Raw genomic sequence first — 24,245 nt, 5'->3', positions numbered from 1 at the left:
TGCACCCAGCACCTGTTCCCCACGGGCACTCCTGTGTTACCTCTCTTCTGGGGAAAACCCAGAAAGAATGGCGCATCTCTGTAGGAATCACCAGAACCTCTATGGTTTTATAAGTTTCCAGCAGTTCATACAGAGGCATGACATTCCAAACAATGATGCCAAAACCAAACTGATGGAGGGAAGGAGCAGCAGTGGCGTAGGAGGTTAAGAGCTCGTGTATCTAATCTGGAGGAACCGGGTTTGATTCCCAGCTCTGCCGCCTGAGCTGTGGAGGCTTATCTGGGGAATTCAGATTAGCCTGTGCACTCCCACACACGCCAGCTGGGTGACCTTGGGCTAGTCACAGCTTCTCGGAGCTCTCTCAGCCCCACCTACCTCACAGGGTGTTTGTTGTGAGGGGGGAAGGGCAAGGAGATTGTCAGCCCCTTTGAGTCTCCTACAGGAGAGAAAGGGGGGATATAAATCCAAACTCTTCTTCTTCTTCTTCTGAGCCAGTCGCAAGGCACTTGGCTAAGCTCAAAACCAGACACCTTGGTCCAACAAATAATAACCAGAGGGTATGCCATAGAATTTGACAGCCTACTCCCAGATAGATTTTGCATATCCCCAAGATCAATAAAAAGAGAAAAGCACCTGAGAACTTTCTCAGCTATAAGTAACCCCCTACACATACAGGCCATAGAAGCAGTTCATCACAAAGAAAGAGAAAAAGTATACTCCATATTTTTACAGTACCCAAGAGGATGGGGGACAGGGTGGCATGCTATTCTGGATCTGAAACATGTCAACAGATTCATCATCCAGGTAAAGTTCTGAATGGAAACACTCCGATCTATAAAGGAATCCCTGTCCCCAAGCACCTTCATGCCATCAATAGACCTTCAAGAGGCTTACCTATACATCCCCATCCTCTTGGAACACAGATGGTATCTCCATTTTGCCTATATGAGTCAACACTACCAATTCAAGGCCCATGCCCTTTGGGCTGGGGTCCGCCCCTAGAGTCCTCACTAAAGTTCTAGTCACACTTGTAGTCATAACACGTCAGAAAGGTATTCAATCCATACCTCAACAAGACAACAGGAAGACATACACCGAGGCCCCTTCTGCACATGCAGAATAATACACTTTTAATCCACTTTCAATGCACTTTGCAGCTGTGTGGAATAGCAAAATCCACTTGCAAACAATTGTGAAAGTGGGTTGAAAGTGCATTATTCTGCATGTGCGGAAGGGGCTTGAGATAGTCATATAATTACTAAAGGACTGTGGATTCATAGTCAAGCAGGCCAAGAGCAATCTCACTCTGGCCCAGGAAATGAAGCCCATAGGAGTAGTCATAGATTCCCAAACTCCATCTTCCTGCCAGAGGAAAAAGAGGCAGCAAAAATGGCCAGAAAGGTACAGAAACCCAGAGCAGAAAGCCAAGTGACGCTCACATGCCTTCAGGGTGCAGTATGAAAACTACTTTTTTTCACACGTGTTTGAGAATGCTACACACAACTGCATTTGCAATGCCTAAGAAACACTAGAGAAGGAAAACAAATAAGACATTCTCTGAATATGATATATTTTCATCTCTGCAAACATTTTCATAGCACAATCTGCTTTTCAGAGCTACAAGAATACTATCTATGGTATATGAGCATCAGCCTTTTTACATATGTTATTGTTGATTTTTTAATGAAAAATAGGAGCAATAATGTGTATTGGGTTGTATGTATGCCACTCTCTTTTTCACTTTGCCCTTTCTATCCCTGCTATCCCACATGGCTTTCATCTACGCAAGTCCAATGATCCCCATCAAAGCCTTTGCAGGGGGAGGGGGTTCAAAAGAGACCCTTCCTTTTTTCAGCATCAGAAAACAGGTTGGTTCCAATATACCTCAGTTCTAATACACTTCAATGGAACAGAGAGATAGCAATCCAAAGCAAGGTGGCTCAAAAATGTCTCATGTAATTTAGTGGGGCTTATTCCCAGTCTTTAGGATTGCAGCCAAATTCACGTTAAATGATTGCTTTAATGTAATGTTACATTTTGAGATGCATAATGATGTTTTAAAAGAGCACAGGAAAAAATGGGGTGTTTGGTTTCCGGGCTGTACGGCCGTGTTCTAGTACCATTTTCTCCTGACGTTTTGCCTGCATCTGTGGCTGGCATCTCCAGAGGATCTGAAGGAAACATGTCTTCATCAAAGTCAAGAAGGAAACATGTCTTCATCAAAGTCAAGAAGCTTTAGAAGAAAAACAAACTTGACTCTTCAGGATGACGTCTGCTCAAATGTGTTCAACAGATGAGCAAGCAAGGAACTGGTTACAATATGATAAATGTGGTGACATGTTTATCACATGGCATAGACAGAACTAAAGAGTCCACTCTGCAACTGTTGTGGGGCTCAGATCCTCGATTTGGAAATGGCATTTAATTGTAATTCTAGGCCTCACTGAAGGGATCCATCCTTGCACACCCTTGTTTAGTGTGCAAATTCAGATCAAATGCAAAAAAAATCTTCATTTGCTAATGAGGTAGATCCATTGGTATCACCGGGAAGATTTAAGGTTTCAAAGTTTCAGCAAGGCTGATATGCATTCATCCAACAAGAACAGGCACAAGTGTTCACATAGGAAGGACTGTGCATAGGGTTCGTGGGTTTTCGTATACAGAAATGTCTACAAATAAGTGACTTTCACGTAGGAAATTAATTGTGTTTGAAGTAACCCTCAGTTTATTCAGTCACTGTAATAAAATGGTGGGGAATTGTAATTTTATGTTCCAAATGTGCACGCATGTCTGCACATGCTGAATGTTACTGCCATGAGCAGGCTGTTCATAGCATAGCAAAAACTGGATATTCGTATCCCCCAGGGATCATACAAAAGAATTGCTTGGAAAATTTCAAAATGTTTCTATGTCAACAGTTGTGATTAGTAGAAAAATTCTCATTCACCAAACGGCAGAGTTGATGCTCTGTTCATAGAGTTGGAATTTTTTTTTTGCTTGTGAAGCTAAAATATATGCACATTTGGCACAAAACTCCCCCCAATGTTTTATCACATCTGGAGTATTATTGAACATGGTTCTGAATTCCTTAGATTAATCATACGATTGCAGCATTTTAGCTTTTCGAATGCATACTGTTTTAATATATTTTTGCATTTTGTTACAATTCAGTTGCTCAAAAAGTACAGTTTTATTAAATGCAAATGTTTCTATGGATCAAGAGATGCTTTTGCTCATAGAAGTATTTACTTTCACCGACATCTTAAACAGAGTTGCTACGCATGGTGTGGCAACCACTGGGAGACCAGGGGGCAGGGACACTGGGATGGTTGTCGGTGATGATGTGACCGAATTTAAGGGGGAACTTGGAAGTGACAGAATTGCTGGAAACTACTCTATTGTTTTACCATTGAGTTTCAGCCTATTTCAAGAGAAGAATGACATCACTTTGGAGGTTTCCTCAGAAGTTACATCATGCCATCAGTCTAAACACTGTTTTTATTTTTGTCCTATCACCTCTCAGAGCAATTGCAGGAGATGAGAGCTGGGGTTGGGAGATCCCTGTCTCCACCACACTACTGGCAACCCTGAAATCACACTGCATTGTAAAGTGTCAGAAGGCCGAAATGCAATTATAAATCAGTCTTCCTACCAGACATTCCTATGTTCAAAGTCAACCTGCACACTTTTTTTTGCAAACATTCCTGTTGAACACTTAAAACATGTTCTGTGGGCATTTGAATGTTTTTAATGAGATGCTAGGAAAATGCATGCGCACAGGTGCCTGCCTGACCCTGTTGTCCTTCCTTCCAGTGTTACCCAAAATGGTGGGAGTCTGTTTTTTTAGAATGCAGAATTAGCAAGAGCAGACTATCAGCTTAGCAAAATGGTCAAGCTCGAGATCTCTGTCGCCTATGCATACAAAAGTCAGCTTTCGCAAGAAATCTGCAGGAGAGCGAAGAAAGTTCAACAAGTTAAAGAGAAATAATAAATATACACAATAGTCAAAGCAGCAGAACACACACAGCCCTAGGATATGAGCAGTGCTGAGGGGTTACGTTAAGAATAGCAAAGGAATTGGGGAAATCTTAGGGGTAATACTGTACCAGATCCTGAATTGGCTTTGGGTCCAGTGACCTGCACTGAGCTCCAAGGAAGCTGGGTAGAAAGCAGATGGCACATAGCAGCAACTGAACCCAAAGGCAAGCTCAGAAGAACTGGGCACTGAGTACTGGGTGGGGGGCTATTTTATTGGGAAGGTTGGGCCCTTAAGCTTAATCTTCCAGAACAAATTAGAGTCTTGCCTTTCTGGGGAGAGACAACAGAGAGACATAAAACTTAAATACTGAGTCATTAACCTAATGGTTTGAGTTCTTAACCTGATGGGCTAAACTAGGAGTGCCTGGAAATGGGCAGAAAGCTAAAACAATGGCAATGTAAATAAGGCGATCTTTAGAGAGAAATTAGTCAGAGGAAGAAGTTTGGGCAAATGCATTAGAAAGTCTTTTGTCTTAGTGGGATGGCTGGTCAGAGGGCTAGAGATGGGAATGCTTTCCAAGGCAGAGGCATTGTTTCCTCTGAATCCCTTTAGGATGGGTGGGAGGCAGGTATTTTATAAGTCAGATATGGGCATTGGGCAACAGCAAGTCCAGACAAGATTTTACTGTCCTTGTGAGTGCACTGGCCAATGCAGAGAATGGGCTCCTCATTTTGGAATGGCATGGCAGGATGAGTAGAGACACTGTTGTCTTAAAAACGAGCCCCCACCCACCATAAGTCAGTCTGACAACACCAGTTCCACCCCAGACATTTCCTCCTATCAAGTCAGAAACATAAAAAGGTGAGCATCACCTGCTGAAGTACTTCAAGCAAAGGACCAGAGACCATCTTTCCTGTAAATTATTCTTCCCCAGCATGACCTCCTGCCAAGATTGATGGGAACTGTAGTTGCCATGGTCACCTGAACTGAACTCAATTGAAAGGACAAGAAAATTACAAGTGTCCTCAAACCTCTGTAAGAGGGTGTCAACAGTGAGCAATGGGCCAACAGCACTGGCTGCCTGCCTCTGTGCTCATCAATGTCGTTGTGCTGCAGAGATGGGACGATGCTTGAATTTGCAAACAAATGAACAATTCAAGGGCACATTTGATTTTTCAAGCACTTTATGTGCAAGGATCACAATGACACATGGTGCCATTTTTCCATCACTTCAGGATTGTCCAATATTTATTTATTTACTGCATTTATAACCCACCTTTCTCTCCTGTGGGGATCCAAAATGGCTTACATTCTCCATTCTCCACTCCCATTTTAGCCTCACAACAACCTTATGAGGTAGGTTAGACTGAGAGTGTGTAACAGGCCCAACGCCATCCAGCCAGCTTCCAGGGCAGAGTGGGGATTCAAACCTAGGTGTCCCCAGTCCCAGTTCGACACTCTAACCATTACACCACTCTATCTTTCACACGAACATCCTCCAAATGCTGGCATGTGAACAGAAGTCCCGAAGTTACCATTCACATCACAATTTTGTGATTTTGAGCACATCAACAATGTTACATCCTTTCATGCTTGTGCAAAAATTGTCAGCTTTAAAATATATATTATTGCGTCAGCTGATGAGCAGCATTGAGATCCGTGAGGTGTTCCAAGCATATCATGTCCTGCACGTGGCAAAATTAGGCTGGAAGAGTCAGATCCATTTGCTTGGGATAACACCTAGATATGAGACCCAACTAGGGGGCTGGGATATGTGTGATTAGGCCCAGTGTGTTTTGCAACGTTCCAGAAGGTGTGAGCCTCCAACTCAATCCGTAGATGCAGGGTCCAGTATACATGGTCCTATTCCACTCGCTGCCTGAACCATACATTTGAATGCCTGCACTGTTACCCAAGGTGGAGACACAGTCTGTCAATATAGTGGGGAAATTAGCTTAAAGCAAACTGCTTTAAAAATGTTGCAAGAGGCTTGGGTAGGAGATCTTTAATACCTGTGTATACTCGGAGAAACTCTCAGAAGAAAATCCACAGAGAAGCGTGTGATACAAATTTGACAGTCTTTATCGTAGGGAGAAGGGGTTGCACAAGCATCTGATTCAATTCAGCAAACACACACACAGACCTCCTAAGATACAGATAGGTTGGAAAAAATAGATTTTGGAATAGAAATACGATATGGAGCAGATGAGTGATACAACCTGCTAGTAAAGTGAAGATCCAGGGGTCAGAGCCAAACGGCCAGCATTTGGTTCCAGGGGTTGTTGCACGAGTGGGAACAACAGCAAAGACGGAGAGATGTCAATGGAGCTGAACAAAGGATTGCGGGGCGGGGGGAGGCTTTCATGGTAAAACTTCACCTTTGGGAGTGGCAGGACTACCTCTAGGGGCGGGTGGGTCGGCCTTTGGGAGGGTTCTGGGTGGATGTTGTTGAGAAACAATGAAGTTCTGTGAGGTGGTCAGAAGATGTTAGTTACAAGAAGGATAATTGGTGTTGTACTATGGTTATTTGCGAAAGATTTCTGACGTTAGAGTCTGTGGCCATAGTGTTGTGGATTGAAGAAGGGAAGTCATAGTATTTTCCTCTGACGTTAGACCGTGGCTGGCATCTTTAGAGGAAGATGCCAGCCACAGATGCAGGCGAAACGTCAGGAGAGAATGCTGCTAGAACACGGCCATACAGCCCGGAAACCACACAGCACCCCAGTGATTCCGGCAGTGAAAGCCTTCGACAATACATTGAAGAAGGATAATTTTTGGGTTAAGACAGTCAGGAAGGGAGTGACATCAGCAATTGTCTTGTGGCTGAACTGGGTATTGTATTCGGCAAGGATACTGTATCTGTTTGGGAACACTTTCTTCTATGAGGCTGTGAAACTGAGAGAATGTGCTGACATGACATGCAGGCTGTGAGAACTTGAGAACCGGAAAACCATACCTTCGGTAACATGGCAGTGCCAGAGAAGGCCTCTCTGCAATCCCAACATCACCTTTCTAGACTAGCACGTGGGCAAGGAGACCTGAGAAGCCCCCCCCCCCACACACACACACACTATGCCAGTGTGGTATGGACAGCACGGCCCTACCAAGTCTGGAGTAAAGTAATGCAGCTAAATAATTTCTTCTAGTAATTAGCCCAACCACAGTTTCTAGGATTGGGGTGGCTCTGATGCACCTTGTACTGTGCTTTATATCCCACTGGATGTTCTGCGGCAGAATTATAGCTGAGTAGCACCTTGCCCATATGTGCAAACTTGTTCTCAACGTTGTTTTTCTAACTCACATTTCTTCTGAAATGGGACCCAACAAACCCTTTAGACTCTTGCCCTTCTGGGTCCACAGCCACAGCTGTTTCTGTTCCAGTGGGAAAGAACAAACACTCATCTCTGCGCCCCTTGAGACCCCCACTGGCACAAGGAAGGAAAGAATGCTCGCTGGCATATGAAAAATTTACCACTAATTGTAGTGTCCGCAAGTACCGAAAAGAGACAGCGGGACTGATATATTTGGGCATTCCAGTCACTGCCGTTTATTTTGCAGCAACTATCAAGTTACTCCCTGTTCAATATGACCCAGCCTGGCAGAGGCACAGAGGCACATAGACAGAAATGAACAAGAGAGGAAAGAGGAGCGAGTTTGATTCCAAGTAGGTCAGGAGAAAGCAAGATTTTTTTTTTTTCAGCATCCTTCCACTGTAGGCTAAGGGGCGGAGGCGCTGCAAAGGCTACCTCCTCCTCCTTGTAGCACGACTCGGATTCGACAATGCCGTCTCCCCGGAGACCAGAACGCAAAACATTTGACGTCACAAAGGACGGAGAGCACCCCCCGGGAGTCTTAAAGGGCCCGTCGCCCCTGCCATCATGCGCTTGCAAGGAGCGATTAGGCGCGCCGCGTTATGGACGATCCGGGGAAGGAGAAGGATGGAGCCCAGGATGCAGGTGCTGCTCGAGCGTCGGTGCCACGAGCAAAGGCGGAAGAAAAAGCACCGGGGGTGGGGACTGAGATGAGAAAAAAAATGAATTGGGGATGTCCCAAGAGGGAGGCTGCGATCCCTGCCTTTAGGGAGAATCAGGTGGCGTCAGGTGGCGCAAAGGAGACGGGTTGAATTGAGCCGGCTCTCTGGGCACATGGCGAGACGCAGGTTTAGCAAATGTGGGCCACCGCTGTGCAAAACGTGGCAAAAACTTACAAGGAATACCGCTGCTTTGCTTGCCTACACGGAACAAACCGGCAGCTGGCCTCTTTGGAGTCTCTCAAGGCTGAGCCTCCACATCGTGATGCCCTCCGGGGCCGCCCTGATATTATGAATGGTTGACTAATTCACTGCCTCATCTGGACCAAACCGGGGTGGGGGGGTAGGGGGGTTGTTAAGATTAAGCAGAGATCAAGTCGCCGCCACATGCCAAGCTCTCTTGCTCCCGCTCTGCGGGGTGGGGAGTGTTGAGTGCGGCTTACAGGCATTTCTGGGTGCTTTCGCATACGCTGCATAATGCACTTTCAGTCCAATGTATCATGTGCAAGTGGGTGTTGCCATTTCACATAGGAAAATCCAGCCGCAAAGTGAATTGAAAGGGCTTTATACGGAATGTGTGAACGCGCCCTGTCTCTGAGAGGCTCACAATTTAAGCTCCTCCTGCGAAGTCTACAATTCATGAAGACATAATATCATCAATGGATCTTTGGTGAAAAGGCACTCCTCACGAGGTGGGGTGAGGCATGCGGAATGGACGATGCACACATTGCAGAGTATACAGCATAGGTGTCAAACTCGCGGCCCTCCAGATGTTGTTGTTACTAATTGAATTTGATAAACCGCCTGCCCCGAAGGGCTCTGGGCGGTTATGGACTACAGTTCCCATTATCCCCCGCCAGCATGATGTTGGCAGGGGATGATGGGAACTGTAGTCCATAACATATGGAGGGCCGCTAGTTTGACACCTGTGGTATACAGGTTAGGGACCTGAGCCTAGGTAACAGTGAGTCAGACATGATTTGAGGGCTTTCCTCCATTTTCTGTCAAAACAGACTTGGTTCTCATTTTCTGAAGCAGCAAGCTCAGGAGTAGGAGAGTGATGCTCCACATAGTTGTTTTAATCTACACTGGCAGCATTTACTGAAATTTTGATAGATTTGAACAATATGGCATCCCTGGCCACCCCCTCCCTTCTTCCAACATACATAGTGTTCCCAGAAAATAACATGCACAAGCAGGAACGTTGTACAAGTTTTCAGAAGACGGATCAAGTACATCAACTTTTCTGCATTTTGTATTAACGAAATGCTGCTGCTGTTATTGTTTTCCTTGCTTTTGAAAGGACGAAGTAAAGTCAGCAGCGATTCCCAATGCAGTCTTAAATCGACTAAGACTCTTAAGTCAACGGACTCAGTGGGCATAACTATGCTTAGGAGGATTAAAGTCAGTGGGTAAACTGCTGAATTCAGAGCAAGTTGCAAGCAGGCATAGAACTGTGGCTGCTGTCAGGACTGACAGCATTCATAGAGCCAATATTCTACCAAGCATTTGTGTGGAATATACAAGAGCCATACCTTTCATGAGAGAAACTATATACACATATTTTTATTCTACGTCACTTCGTCCCCACCTTTCTCCTGGGCACATGACAAGACGCAGGCTTAGCAAATCTGGGCTCCTCTCCTCCATGTTACCATCACAGCAATTGGCCCAGCTTCTATGGCAGAGTAAGGATCTGAATCTGGATCTCCTGAATCCTAAGAACAGAAGAACAAGCCAGCTGGATCAGATCAGAGTCCATCTAGTCCAGCATTCTGCTACTCGCAGTGGCCCACCAGGTGCCTTTGGGAGATCACATGCAGGATGTGAAAGCAATGGCCTTCTGCGGCTGTTGCTCCTGAGCACCTGGTCTGCTAAGGCATTTGCAACCTCAGATCAAGGAGGATCAAGATTGGCAGCCATAGATCGACTTCTTCATAAATCTGTCCAAGCCCTTTTTAAAGCTATCCAGGTTAGTGGCCATCACCACCTCGTGTCGCAGCATATTCCAAACACCAATCACACGTTGCGTGAAAAAATGTTTCCTTTTATTAGTCCTAATTCTTGCCCCCAGCATTTTCCATGTATGCCCCCTGGTTCTAGTGTGACCCTATAACAACTACGCTGTACTACCTGTATATGGACACATTTAGTAAATTATTTTAAGCCACCTTGCCTACATCTTTTTGTGTTTGACAGAGAGCGAAGATTTTGGAGAATATTCAGCCCCAGCAGCTGATAGTTCTAGTGGGTAAGTCAGTGGTAAACCATTTATTTTATTCACCGCTCTAGCTTCAAAGTTTGTCCAACTATTGCAGGAATGCCACAGTGTATCACCAGAGACAGACTGTTCATTTAAGAATCATCCAGTAACAAACATTGGCAGTTGGAGGTTCAGAACTAATGAATTCGTAGTAGTAGTAGTAGTAGTTATTGCATTAGCCATAGGCCATCACAATCAGTATATAAAACAAACATTAAAAGAAATCAGTATATAAAACAAACATTAAAAGAAATCAGTATATAAAACAGACATTAAAAGGATTCTCTGAAGATGCCAGCCACAGAGGCAGGTGAAATGTCAGGAGAAAATGCTACTAGAACACAGCCAAACAGCCCGGAAACCACACAACACCCCAGTGATTCTGGCTGTGAAAGTCTTCGACAATACATTAAAAGAAATATACTGTAACTACAGATACAAAACTATATTCAAAGGATAAAGTGTTCTGAATTAAAATTGTCCAACTAATGAATACATTAACTCATGGAATCATCTGCCCCAGATGGCCACTTTTCTCAGAAGGCTTGAAAAAAAGGAGAGTAGGCCTTTGTAACAACCAAAGATGGAGCCTCCATGTTAAGTGGCACAAACCTATGATCTCAAAATGCCCAGGTTAAACTACAGGTGTGGTTCTCTTCCTCATGCCTTCTTGGTGAGTTTCCTAGGGCGAGTTAGCTGCTTTGGTAGCCAGAATTATGCAGAGTAATAACTACTCTTCTAGTCTGATTCAGCAAGCCAGTTTTTATATAGGTTGTATTTTATGCAGCTTTGTGAACAGTCTTCTGCTCTTCTGTTATTTCCAGAGATTGCAGGAAGCCATCTTGGTCCAAAGAAATATCCATACCAAAAGCCTTTTATTAGGATCAACCAAAATAACACAGAATCGAGTAGAAACTGTCAGATTCTCCAGAATTCTTTACTAGGTGGTATGTTAGAAAAAGGAAGGTAAAAGGAAAAATAAATGTTTCAAGCCCTGATCTGAAAGCCACTTATCTCCCTTCTGGGAAGAACACCCTATAGAATAGATTAATGTGGAGTTGGTATCAAGTACCCCCTTTTTGCTTTTTAATATACATTCCAATGAAAAGTTCTGAAGGACTCAAAAACTTGCATATTTTGTATTGTTTTGCTTGGCCTTAATAAATTATATATGTTAAAAGCAAGTGACCCACAAGGCCTTGCAGGAGGCATTTCATTTGCCCTCCGACACTATTTGTTTTTTTCCCCTTTTTTGACAGCCTCAAAAGATTCTTCCCTTTTCCTGCTTCCTTCTCACTCACCAGCCAACCTAATTTATCTGCTCTCTTGTCTTCATCTTTCCCTGTTTCCTTCTCTCTTTCCACTCACCAATGTACTTATCTACGATTTGTTTTCATCAGCTTCAACTCCCCACCTGCAGCAGCAGTCTGTACCTGAAAAAGCTATAGCACAGTTGTGTGAGGCCAGCCGTTGGGCCAGGCTCACAAGTATGGGAGGGAACCTGCAAGGATTTGGAGGGAACACTTCACTTTCTCCTGTATCCCCCTCCCTGCACAATTTCCTTGTTTCTTCCTCATGGTTGCCCCCATATCTCCTCCCTTTTTCTGCCTCATTCACTCCTTCCCAGCCATTCAGCAGCCTATCTTTTACCATTCTCCCTTCTTCAGCTATATTTATTATTTATTTAATTCATTTTACCACCACCCCCAACAGCCCCTTTCTCCATAGTGAAAAACTTAGACGCTTAGGATGAAAGTATGTGACTAGTCCAAGGTCACCCAGTGAATTTCCAGGGCACCCTGGTGGTTTAAGCCTGGGTTTCCTCAAACCCTAGTACAGTGGTGGCGAACCTATGGCACGGGTGCCAGAGGTGGCACTCAGAGCCCTCTTTGTGGGCACGTGCACACAGAGTTCATCATGTGGGGGGGGGGAGAATCGCCCCACAAACACACATCTAGGCTGGCCTGGGCCGCTGGGCTCAATTATTAGCATTAAACCTAAGACCTAGTTTTGTGGAAGCAGTGTAGGTAACCCTGTTAAGCGCTGTTAAAGAACCCCTAACTGATTTTTCAATTTCCAAAGAACTAAAGAGCTCGCGATCCTTTACCTGGGAGTAAAGAAACTCGGTTAAGGCTGGCAATGGGGCTTGCTTCCTGAGTAAGTAAGCTCCCACCTAGGGTTGGGTAGGATTCACCTTGTTCAAGAGTTACGCACTGTTGCTTCAAAGCAAAGCCACCGACTACTTCACTTCGTGAGCTTACTCCCCCCGAAAGTAATCGCGTGCAGGCTCCGGAGCCAACCGCTTTTTCTAAACAAAAACCTCAGTATTCCGGTTGAATTGCCGTGTTGGCACTTTGTGATAAATAAGTGGGTTTGGGGTTGCAATTTGGGCACTCGGTCTCGAAAAGGTTCGCCATCACTGCCCTAGTATGAAGCCTTAACCACAACACTTCACTGGCTTTTATATGGTGGCTGATGTTGATCATTAGCAAACAGCCAAACTTAGATAAGCCATGCAAGTAAAGGGATTTCAAGTCATCCATGATTGCAGCCAGGTCTAGCCTGATTATGTCTTTTCCTCAAAGGTCAAAGCAGCCCTAGAAAGGACTTTGTGCCTTTTCCCTTGGCTTTTACTGCAGAACCCAAGCCTAGAATGCTGGCAAAGCTATTCTGGTAGTCTAGCAGCAGCCACTAAAAAATTGGTTTCTTAAAGCTACAGATGCTCCTTTTATCATTTGGAGGTTTTAACCCCCCCAGTGTTTGTTTTTAGATTTCAGATTTTTCTACAAACCTGCTGCATTTTTAAGGGTTGTAGAAAGATCTGTCTTTTAAAGTGGACTAATGGCTAATGTTCTAAATCCATATTTAATTATCACAATTCTGTTTTATTGTGTATCTAAATGAGTATTAATATATGTCTAAATTTTTTATAATGTGTCCACTGTCCCAGTGAGAACTGAGTAAAGCTTCACATGTAAAGCAGCTTAAAAGAATCACATAATTAAATACATATTAAATACAAACAATGGTTGTAAACAGGAAACAAAGTTCATATAGGGCAAAATTGTCACACAGTTTACTACTGTACAAACTTAATTGTTTTTTTAAATTCACCCTTGCATTCACCATGGTGATACTGTAATGTTTCTTGTCCTCACAAGTAATTGCTGAACTCTGAGAAAATAATATTTGAAGTAAATGGAGGATAATAATGTGTTGTTCATTCTAATAGTGGTTTTACCTTGCCATGCCCAATTTTAAAAGCAGCTCTAACTAGCTTATAAGGAAGTTAAATCTTGATTATTTAAAGTTTCATAACGTTGAGTCAACTCATTGCTGCTCTGTCCTCAGTGAATTATAAAAATGATCAATTCATGATGCTGTCAACAGTTTGAGGTTTCCTGTTATATCCCTTCATTTTCCCAAATTTCAAACCATAATCTCTACCTGCCAATACTTCTTTCTGGCCATATTTTAAACTGTGGGTCGATTCAGTAGTTACAAAGAGCTGATATAGTATCCTCAGAGGCATGGTAAGGGTGAGCTCCTTTTCGATTTATATGCAGTTTTGTCTTTCTTAGAGAAGTTGCGTATGCAGTGGATCTTCCCTTCTGAAACAGACATGTCCCAAGACTGTTCTTGGATGTGTTTGCTTTGCAGGCCTGTTCGAATAGCCTGCTTCGGGTCATGAACAACAGCTTGATATTTGGGCCCCCACTGCTAAGGGATGTAATTACATAAAATTATTGTTGTTGTTTATTTCATTTCTATCCTTCCCACAGCCCAAGCTTCTCAGTGATTTACAGATGAGCCGGATGTATTGGGTTAATATTGAGCCAGATATTGACTAGTACCTAGAATCCTTTGGAGAAAAAACCCTTTCAGCATGAAGGAATGTGGCCATGACTCTTTGTAGTCATGCTATCCTTCAAGAAGATATGGCCTTTGTATTTAGTGTCATCCACCAGAAATCTACCAGAGGCAGTCATCAGTTGTCAGGAAGGGATTTCTGGACATCCAAGAGGGGCCTGTATTCTGTTATGTTAATGGACCTCCACTTTTCTTTTGTTTTTCCACCTTCTCTTGAATTGCAACATGAAGTGATCTCTTGAATTGCAACATGTAGTGATCTAGTGGTGCCGTGCCTGACCTTATCTCTGTTTGCCAGCCTTGAACGAAACAACTGCAACATTTCTGTCTTGTTTTCCTCTGCCTTTGATATGGGGTGAGAAGGAGGGAGGGGGGAGCACCTAGGGATAAAAGAGTACAACAACACAACAACCTTTATTAGGCATTTAAAATAGGCTCTAGAGTGTTAGCAGACATTTATAAAGTACAAATCAAGAGTACATTCAAAATGCAGACAGAAAGACTGAATATAGCAGTATACATTACTTAGAAAGTTCTGTCACTTGTTAAAGAAATTTGGCTACTTTTTCCAAGAGCACAACATCTGCATTGTTTAACAGAAGCTGCACAACAGAAGCTGCATACTTACCTGGCAGGGGAGACACCATGATAAAAGCATATACCTGAGTTCAGAACTGGCTTCTTGAGCCATACTGATGTCTGTCAATAAAGGCTTCTGATTTGAAATCCAGAGTCATTCATTGGTCTGCAGATCCAGGGCTTGACATCGGCATATCATTTTCTGTGTACGCAGAATACTTCTCAGACAAAATTGACCTGTTCCAATTGTTGCTAACATCCTTTCTCTATATGTGAATCTCTTTTCAATATAGGGCGCCTGAAGATGGTAGGACAGTTTTGGATTCTGGCAGCAGCACAGAGATGGAATTGGAGGAGACCATTCAAAGACCAGATACAGAACCAGGTAAAACATAATATTAGTATTTTCGAATGAGAGGGAAGGATGTATGCTTTTTTAGGGAAAGGAAAACAAGTATTTTGAAACTCACTGACTGTAACAAGGTCACCACCACCACATTTTCCTGGCTCGTTAAACCCGTTTTGCTATGCTTGAATTCCTGTTGCTCTGCTTACCCAGCTGTGTTTCATATGAACTGTATTATTCATCCACCCTCCTTACTGCCAGGAACATTTTGCCTGCTTTCCATGAATTCCTTGAGTAATCAGCTTTCCATTCATCCTTGTCTTCACTACCATTTCAGAGCATGAAGAATGCTGTTTTGCATCCACAATCCCTGTATGGTGATAGCTTTTGTACAACCTGTTTCTTCTTAAGAAGAGAGAGCATACCCTGAAATGTATGTTTGCTTTGTAATAATTGTACAGGTTGAGAAGGTATGATGAGGGTGCAGGAGAAAGCGCACAGGACATAGGGGTCCTGTAGCAATACCAGTTCAGCCCCTACAAATTCAAATTAGCTCATAGAACAGCAAAAAGCTTTTAAAAAAATTGGCAAGCTATCTGCATTTTCTCAATGAAGACAGAGTTGGGTTCGACCCTTATCCAGTAGAGTTTGAACTCCTTTTTCACTCCATATTGTTGGTAAAAGGCATGTCTTGCTGCAGCCAGTTTTGTCTCTAAGGCCCCTTCCGCACACACAAAATAATGCGTTTTCAAACCACTTTCACAACTGTTTGCAAGTGGATTTTGCCATTCCGTACAGCTTCAAAGAGCACTGAAAGCAGTTTGAAAGTGCATTATTCTGCATGTGCGGAAGGAGCCTAAGTATGTGTCTTCCATGTGTCTTGACTTCACAGAAGAAGAAGAGTTTGGATTTATCCTTTCTTTCTCTCCTGTAAAGAGTCTCAAATTGGCTTACGAACTCCTTCCCTTCCTCTCCCCACAATAGAAATCTTGGGGCTGAGAGAGTTCTGAAGAGCTATGACTAACCCAAGGTCACCCAGCAGACTTTGTGTGGAGGTTCAAGAAAACAAACCAGTTCACCAGATAAGAGTCCACATGGAAAAATGGGGAATCAAACCTGGTTCTCTAGATTAGAGTCTATCGCTCTTAACCACTACACCACGCTGACTGTCAAAAAGTCTGCTGAATGGGTTATATTTCCACTTTATATAGCAGAACAATGCACGTTAAGCAAAAAAATACTATACCAACAAAATTCTGTTCCTAGTAAATTCTGCCCTGGTTATAAGTACATGCCTGGACAGAAAGGGTGATTAGGCAGAAAGAGTTGCGGGGTGGTGGGTGGGGGTGGGGGTGTTTTGTTTTTTGCAAAAGCTAGGAAATAGTTGACCTTCATTCTCATTTACAAGTTGATATGTCTCTTTTCATTATATCATTTTTAGCATAAGAAAAACAGCCCTTTATCGCGTCTAATGGAGTTTTGTATTATTTGTAATATGAAAAGTTCAGCATGAGTGCTTTATGTCTGCCTAATCTTGTCAGCCCGGTTACGATTGACTGTTAGTGCTGCTTGTATTAACAGATTCGGAAGATCACCCAGAAAAAATGAAAAGTAAAACTTCCATGTCTTCAGAGAGGTAATGAAGACTCCTGGATGTGGGGGAGGGGAGCCTTTCTGTATATAATCAGTCTTGTTGAAATTTGGGGAACTTAGCAACAACATTTGCTAAGGCTGCTGCAGGCATCAATTTTGACCATTTTCTTACCCTGTTGTGTTGCATCCACACTGTGCCTTGGGATCTGAAAACTCTATGCAGCAAGTATTCCCAGGGAATCTCCACAGAGATCTGGTGATAGCAGCTTCGGTGCTCTTGAGATTTCTCTCTGAAGAGTGCAGAATTTGCTGCAGCTAGAGCCGTGGCTGTCTTGGGAATGCTTGCTTTACTTTAGACAACACTGTGGTATCTCTTCTGAGAATACTGTTCCTACTCTCAAACATTTTCCTAATCGTTAATAAGATGCGTTGCCTTGTTTTAAATTGGTTGCCTCTTGCTCTGTCACTGTTCTTCCATGTGAGGAATTACGATAAGATTATAGCACTGTGTCTGTCCCATAACACACTGCTTCCAATAGACCATAGGTGTCAAACTCGCGGCCCTCCAGATGTTATGGACTACAGTTCCCATCATCCCCTGCCAGCATCACGTTGGTAAGGGATGATGGGAATTGTAGTCCATAACATCTGGAGGGCCGCGAGTTTGACACCTATGCAATAGACTATGCTGTGATCACAGTGTGAATTCCAGAGAGCCAAGCTGCATGTTGTCTTGACCTGGATGGCTCGCTAGTCCAGTCTCATCAGATCTCAGATGCAAAGTTGGCTTGGCCCAGGTTAGTATTTGGATGGGAAACTACCAAATAATTCCAGGGTCACCATGCAGAGGGAGGCAATGGCAAACTACCTCTGTTAATCTCTTGCCTTGAAAACCATTCAGGGTCACCCGAAGTCATCTGTGATTTGATAGTACCTTACATACATGTATGTTACATGTACTGCATGATCATCCTGGGGGCTTGCAGCCAGGCCACAACGATCACGTCCTCTGTGGGGACTCAGTTCAGAACTGTTGCAAGGGCCTGATTTAGAATGTGGCTGCTGATTCACAAGGAGGGGCTCTTTCCTCCCCTTGCTGTTTTCCCAACCTGAAACTGCCCCGGGGGAGGGGGGGCTTCACTAACAAGAATTCAGCCTGAGTATAGCTCCCCAGGAAAATAATGTGCCCCCCCCCCAGGCTGTTTTGGTTTGGGGAAAGCGTCTGAGGATAGGAAATCATCCTGTCCCCCAGCTGTGGTCCCAATCTGAATCAGGCTGCTGCAGCACTCTGGAATTGAGTTCCCATGGGAAAATCACATCTGTCACACTGCTGCAAGTGCCCATGGTGATCACGTGGTAAATGCAATGTGTAGTTTGGAGCTCAGGGCTGACAGTTGCTTGCTTTACTTTGATGCTCTGCTTATTGACGCACTGCTTATTCTAAGATAGAAAGCTTTGTCTTGAAGGCAGGGTGGGCAGTTGTTTGCCTAGGGTCCACATTCAAGCCTTCAATCTGTGTGACAGTATGACAGAGCATGCCTTTATTGGAAATCCACACAGCCTCGGAGTTCCTCCCAATTGCCCTTTGAATTACTAGATTGTTCTGTATTCATTCTGTGTTTGTTTAGGTCTTCTTATGAGGAGAGTCAAGTGGGGAAGACTGATGTCATTTCAGAGCCAGACTCAGCAATTACTCCCTGGGAAACAGTGACAGAGCCATCCTCAGAAGGAGAGCCACCCTCAGAAGGAGAGCCACCCGCCACCTCTGAAGGAGAGCCACCCTCCACCTCCGAAGGAGAACCACCCTCGGAAGGAGAGCCACCCTCCACCTTGGAAGGAGAGCCACCCTCCACTCCTCAGAAGGAGAGCCACCCTCAGAAGGAGAGCCACCCGCCACCTCTGAAGGAGAGCCACCCTCCACCTCCGAAGGAGAACCACCCTCGGAAGAAGAGCCACCCTCCACCTTGGAAGGAGAGCCACCCTCCACCTCCGAAGGAGAACCACCCTCGGAAGGAGAGCCACCCTCCACCTCTGAAGGACAACCACCCTCGGAAGGAGAGCCACCCTCCACCTCCGAAGGACAACCACCCTCGGAAGGAGAGCCACCCTCCACCTCCGAAGGACAACCACCCTCGGAAGGAGAGCCACCCTCAGAAGGAAAGGCACCCTTGGAAGGAGAACCACCCTCCGAAGGAGAACCACCCTCCGAAGGAGAGCCACCCTTGGAAGGAGAGCCACCCTCCACCTCCGAAGGAGAACCACTCTTAGAAGGAGAGCCACCCTCAGAAGGAAAGGCACCCTCAGAAGGAGAACCACCCTCAGAAGGAGAGCCACCCTCCAAAGGAGAGCCACCCTCAGAAGGAGAACCACTCTCTGAAGGAAAGCCACCCTTGGAAGGAGAGCCACCCTTAGAAGACAACAAGATGCCATTGCCAAGCTTAGGTATTATACACAATGTGCAAATGACACCATGTATGTGAATTTTTAAAAAATCAATGGAATTGCTTTTAGAAGAAAGTAGGAGACACAGCCTTAGTGGTCTGGAGAAGACTTCTTTAGCTCAGCTTCATGAATATGAAGTTTGTTGAATGGTCAACATGGAGGCTAGAAAGTCACAGAGTTCTGTGGTTAGTTGGATTGGGAAATAAATTAAAAGGAGGTCTGCTGCCAAATGTTTCACTTCGATTTTTAAAAAATTAACATTTTTAGAAAGCAGTATCTTACTTTTAACATCAATTTTCATCCATCGTGGGTCTGGTTGAGAATGTGTGTGCTCAAAGAGGAAACTTGGCCACTGATTGAAGGTGTGCTGGTTTTTGAGGAGACCTAAATCAGCTTTACCCAAGAGGGTCCCATAAATGGGGGTGATAGAGGTGAGACTTAGAGCCCGAAGGAAGGGTGCGTGTGAAGGATGAATATGCCAGTGTCCTCTGCACCACCACAGATGATTCTGGGTTGCATATTAAGTTCATATGGAGATTATAAGGTCAAAGGTTGGGTTCTTAAGTTACCTTTGCAGTGTGGAGCTGCAGCATTCTGAGAGGAGCTTGGGTGGTGGTCCTTTCCTATGCTAGTATAAACGTACTTAAAACACAAAAGTGGAATGGAATCGTCCCAGGTGACCTCAGGCTTATTGCATTATTCTGGCCAGAGTGTGAAAAAGTAACATAGGCCCCTTCCACACACGCAGAATAATGCACTTTCAATCCACTTTCACAGTTGTTTGCAAACAGGTTTTGCTATTCTGCACAGGAATATCCTGCTGCAAAGCGCATTGAAAGTGGATTGAAAGTGCATTATTCTGTGTGTGCAGAAGGGGCCATAGATGTGACTCTATGAACTCAAAAGACTACCTTACACCAAATCAATCAACCCTATGGTCTACAAAGACCAATAATGTCTACAGGGGCAGTTACCTGCTTTCCATGGTCTCAGACTGAGGTCTTTGATATCACCCAGTATGTTATCCTTTAAACTGGAGATACCAGGCACCGAATTTGGGACCGTCTGCATTCAAAGCAGAAAGCCGTAGCTCTTCCCACACTCCCAAGTATAAGGTTAAGCTCTCATCAGAGCCCGAGCATGCTGCCTGTCATTGGGTTGACTTATTTGCTAAGGCAGAACTACTGGCATTGAGATGGTGTTGTGAGATCTGTAGGAGGCATTTCCCCATGTTGGGTAAATGAACTCTTCAGTTTCCCGTGAAGAGGGGCCCAGAGTGAAATTCGTACATATGCTAGCCCAGAGGATCCTTAGGAATGTATCCAGGAGTCTGCTTAAGGAGGATAATTGAAAGGGAGAAAGGTGAAGAAAGATGTATTCAGTTCAGGCAAGGACGCCCTCCCTCGTTGCCAAAGTGTGTCTAGGCAGAATTAGACATTCTGTGGTTACTTTTTCCTGACATTAAAATAAAGAAAAGAAACAAAAATCAGAACGCAGGTTAAAAGGCTACAATCTAAATGGATAAACCATCGCACAAGAATATTTAATGCTTTCTGTTTTTGCCCAGAGATCACTACCTCAAACACTTCTCCCTGCACCAGTATTTGTAGCTATTCGTATGTTTTCATCAATCTAGATAAAAGTTACTTCAGGATCATCTTCCGTTGGTGGACTCTCCTTTACATTACTACTCCCACTGTCTGCAGAAGGCAAAAAATAATCAGAAAACTATGCATAATGTGTAGTTCCTCCCTCTTTTTTATATTACCCCCTTAACTCATTAAAAAAGAATGCCTTGGAGAGAATATGGTCTGTCAGAGCGGCCCCACGCACCTAAGCTGTTCCTCTTAAAGGAGAATACTTTGGTTTTTTGCTACAACCAGCAGTCACAATGGCGATTAGTTCCCTGGATCTGTAACTATTTTGTTTTGTACCTAGCAGGAACAAAGAGCCGTCCTACGATCCTGGGAGGAGTCAGAAGAGAAAGTTCCTCTTTATACACGTCAAGCAGGTGAGTGTCGGACATCGTCCCCTCACTACTGAAGAAAGAGTGCTAATGTCTCCATTGTGGATCAACATCCAAATCTCCAATGCTATAATGATTGAGAAATGTATTTCTTCAGGAAGGTACTTGTGATGAAGGAGAAAAGAAATTGCTGGTGTATTTTCTTAGATCAGCTGTAAAACCCAAAGGTGTGCGTATGTGTGTGTGTGTGTGTGGGGGGGGGGGGTTAGACAGGATGCCCTCAATGTCATCTCAGCAATGTTGCACACAGTATTGAAATTAGGCTTTGTTTGCAATTGTGTTTGGAGTGTAGTTCCCCACACTGCTTATGATGCCTTCTTCCCCCTGCCAACAAGTGCAAATAGCAAATGAGAGGAATTGCTGCCATTTCCAAGAGAAGGGTTATTATATGTTTGTCTTGCTTTTGTTAGTAATAGCATTCTCATCCTGGACCTAAACACTGTTTACTATCTTACCATAAGCCTACAGTCAATGCAGTCCTAAGAACACTTTCCTGGGAGCAAGTCCTACTGTATCCCAGTGCACCTGAGTAGGATTCTGAGTAGATCCACTTAGGATGGCACGGTTGCATGTTTCTTCTTTTGCTAGTTTGTTTGCTGCTTCTCAGAAGTTTAACATCAACAGCAAGTCTGGTGTTTGCTTTTAGTAATACACTGATGGTTCAGTTTCCTTACACATGTTCTGTCTGTTATAAGGGAGGCACTGGATACTATGGCTGCCGATATGCTCCAGAAACCCTTTGGCATTTCTGTCTCCATGCAGACAGATTCAAGCTGGCTTCATGATCACTCGCCCAAGAAAAAGCGTGAGTAATGTATTCATTGTGATGTCTACAATATGCAGAGCAAAAAGGAGTAGTATCCTTCATTGAACAGAGCAATCCCAGGCATGCTTATTTTAAGTGCCACTGAATGCAAGGGGTTAGGTTCAATGAACCATTCAGATGAGACCCGTTCAGTCCTTTAAAAACAGTTGATGTTGGGACTGTGCAGGGAAGAGTGAGACTGTGGATTGTCGAAGGCTTTCACGGCCGGAATCACTGGGATGCTGTGTGGTTTCCGGGCTGTATGGCCATGTTCTAGCAGCATTTTTTCCTGACGTTTCGCCTGCATCTGTGGCTGGCATCTTCAGAGGATTTGATGGTAGTAAAGCAAGTGGAGTATATATACCTGTGAAATGTCCAGGGTGGGAGAAAGAACCATTTGCCTGTAAAGGGTGCAGTTAGCAAGCTAGATTTGCATGTGTTGGGTGGGATCCATTTAGCATGCGAGTCACCATGAAGATAGCATAATCAATTACTGAGGGCATCTGCATTGTAGTAGCCTGGTCTTTCGATCCCTTTGATTACTTACTGCCTAGAACACCACCCAGACAAAGGATGTCTCTAGGGAGCAGTAAGGGTCCAGAGCCTGCCCCCCAGTGGCTGCTTGGGATGGGGCCTGTTGCTCCTGTTCCCCAGATGCTGCTGTAAAGGCCCCCAACTGTTAGCTTGGTTGCTGCCCCCCCCCCCCCATAACTGGACACCAGGCACCTGGGGCCCAAGTATCTTGGAGCTGGCTGATGGTTGCCAACTAATCCCATCCCCCAAGATCTCTGACGGGTGGCCGCTCACGGGGGCCTTTATGAAGTGGTAAATTTTTTCCACCTCCCCCCATCCTCTTGCTTCATTCAGGATTCCTTTGGCTTGTTCTAGAGGAGTTTGTTCACATTTGCAGATATTTCAGTGCCTTCATGCGCACAGGCAAATCTCCCAGGTTGGACAGTGTTTCATCATGAAAGTGTTCCAGCTACAGGGTGCCAGCGACGTTCAAGTTGATGCTGGGTGGGTGGCATTTCACTTACAAATGCGTTTGCGTTGACTGTGGGATCATGCTGAACAGCCAGTTTAGAGTCCCTCTGTTGATGATTGTTTTCAACTAGCCTCCGTTGATGCTCCTTCTCATTGAAGAGGCAAAAACAGGTATTTGTTGTTGGACCTTGTGTCATGTTTGTACTGCTTTCTTTCCAGCCAAGAGAAAGCTGAAGGATAAACGCCTCTTTCTTGAGAATGGTAAGTGGATCCCCTTAGTCACTCTTTTCTTCTTTCCTGTACAGAAACACCATCTTTATATCTTGTCAGATCCACAGGATACCTGTAGCAGAGCCAGTTGGGTGTGAACTTAGGAGGTGTAATTTCTGAATATCCAAATGTCATGGGAATGGTAAAGTCAGGCAACAGACCAAATGGACCCAAAAGGAAACAAAACTATATCACAATACAAAGTGATCAATCAGTCAGGAGTACAGACCAGGGGTGTCCAACTCTGGCACTTCAGTTGTTCATGGACTACAATTCCCATCTGATGGGAATTGTTGTTCATGAACATTTGAAATGCCAGAGTTGGACATACCTGGTCTAAAACATGCAAGATAGTCGCTGTTCCATTTCTTGCATACGATATCTATTCAGCTCAATGATACCGTATGTATTTGTTTTTGTGCCGACAAAAAAATCTGTATATATACATGAACCCAATCACTTGTAACATAGAACAAGTCCTTTTTTATATATATAACGGTCATACAACTAGTGTCCATCATGAATCTAGTCATATGTTTCCATCATGTGTGTGTTGAATTAAGGCTTTATATATGGGGTTCCTGGTTATTCTCTCAGTTCATGTCCAGAAGAGACACTTCCTCACACAGGAACTCCTGCACCCCGACTGAGTCTTCTTAATTCATATGAATAGTCAATATTTCATCATCAGTCTTTCCAGCAAGACCATGAAATCTTCCAAAAGAACTACCGTGTTTCCCCGAAAATAAGACAGTGTCTTATATTAATTTTTGCTCCCAAAGATGCGCTATGTCTTATTTTCAGGGGATGTCTTATATTCAGGGAAACAGGGTATGCTCACAAAGATTCTTCAATCTATTATGTGCTGGTTGTTCAGCCATAGACCTCCTCCCAGGAGCGTAGCTTGTTAAAATGGCTGGCCATACTCCCAACCTCCATGAAAAGGTCGAGTGTGAGGCCAGCCACGCCCAATTTCCATATGATGATGGAACCTCTTGGTGATCCTTGCTGAGTCTTGTCCCAGCCACTGGACGTTCACAGAAGTGTTGAATAGAAGA

The 24,245-nt window shown here is 44.2% G+C and overlaps 1 protein-coding gene across 1 annotated transcript in view; it reads left to right on the top strand.

Moving 5' to 3' along the window:
- The first annotated feature begins 7,855 nt into the window (after positions 1 to 7,855).
- The window catches only part of ERICH6 (glutamate rich 6), a 32,292-nt gene continuing 15,902 nt past the window's right edge, over positions 7,856 to 24,245 (top strand). Inside the window, exons 1-9 of the mRNA XM_048506923.1 lie at positions 7,856 to 7,935; positions 10,209 to 10,260; positions 15,015 to 15,106; positions 16,649 to 16,703; positions 18,289 to 18,527; positions 18,590 to 19,102; positions 21,041 to 21,113; positions 21,824 to 21,933; positions 23,137 to 23,178. Of these exons, the coding sequence (XP_048362880.1) occupies positions 7,893 to 7,935; positions 10,209 to 10,260; positions 15,015 to 15,106; positions 16,649 to 16,703; positions 18,289 to 18,527; positions 18,590 to 19,102; positions 21,041 to 21,113; positions 21,824 to 21,933; positions 23,137 to 23,178 (1,219 nt within the window). The 5' untranslated portion in view covers positions 7,856 to 7,892. The remainder of the gene's footprint in view (positions 7,936 to 10,208; positions 10,261 to 15,014; positions 15,107 to 16,648; positions 16,704 to 18,288; positions 18,528 to 18,589; positions 19,103 to 21,040; positions 21,114 to 21,823; positions 21,934 to 23,136; positions 23,179 to 24,245) is intronic.

This window comes from Sphaerodactylus townsendi, linkage group LG08 (genome assembly GCF_021028975.2).
Source record: "Sphaerodactylus townsendi isolate TG3544 linkage group LG08, MPM_Stown_v2.3, whole genome shotgun sequence".
Taxonomy (NCBI): domain Eukaryota; kingdom Metazoa; phylum Chordata; class Lepidosauria; order Squamata; family Sphaerodactylidae; genus Sphaerodactylus; species Sphaerodactylus townsendi.
This window is presented reverse-complemented; position numbering and strand designations above follow the sequence as displayed.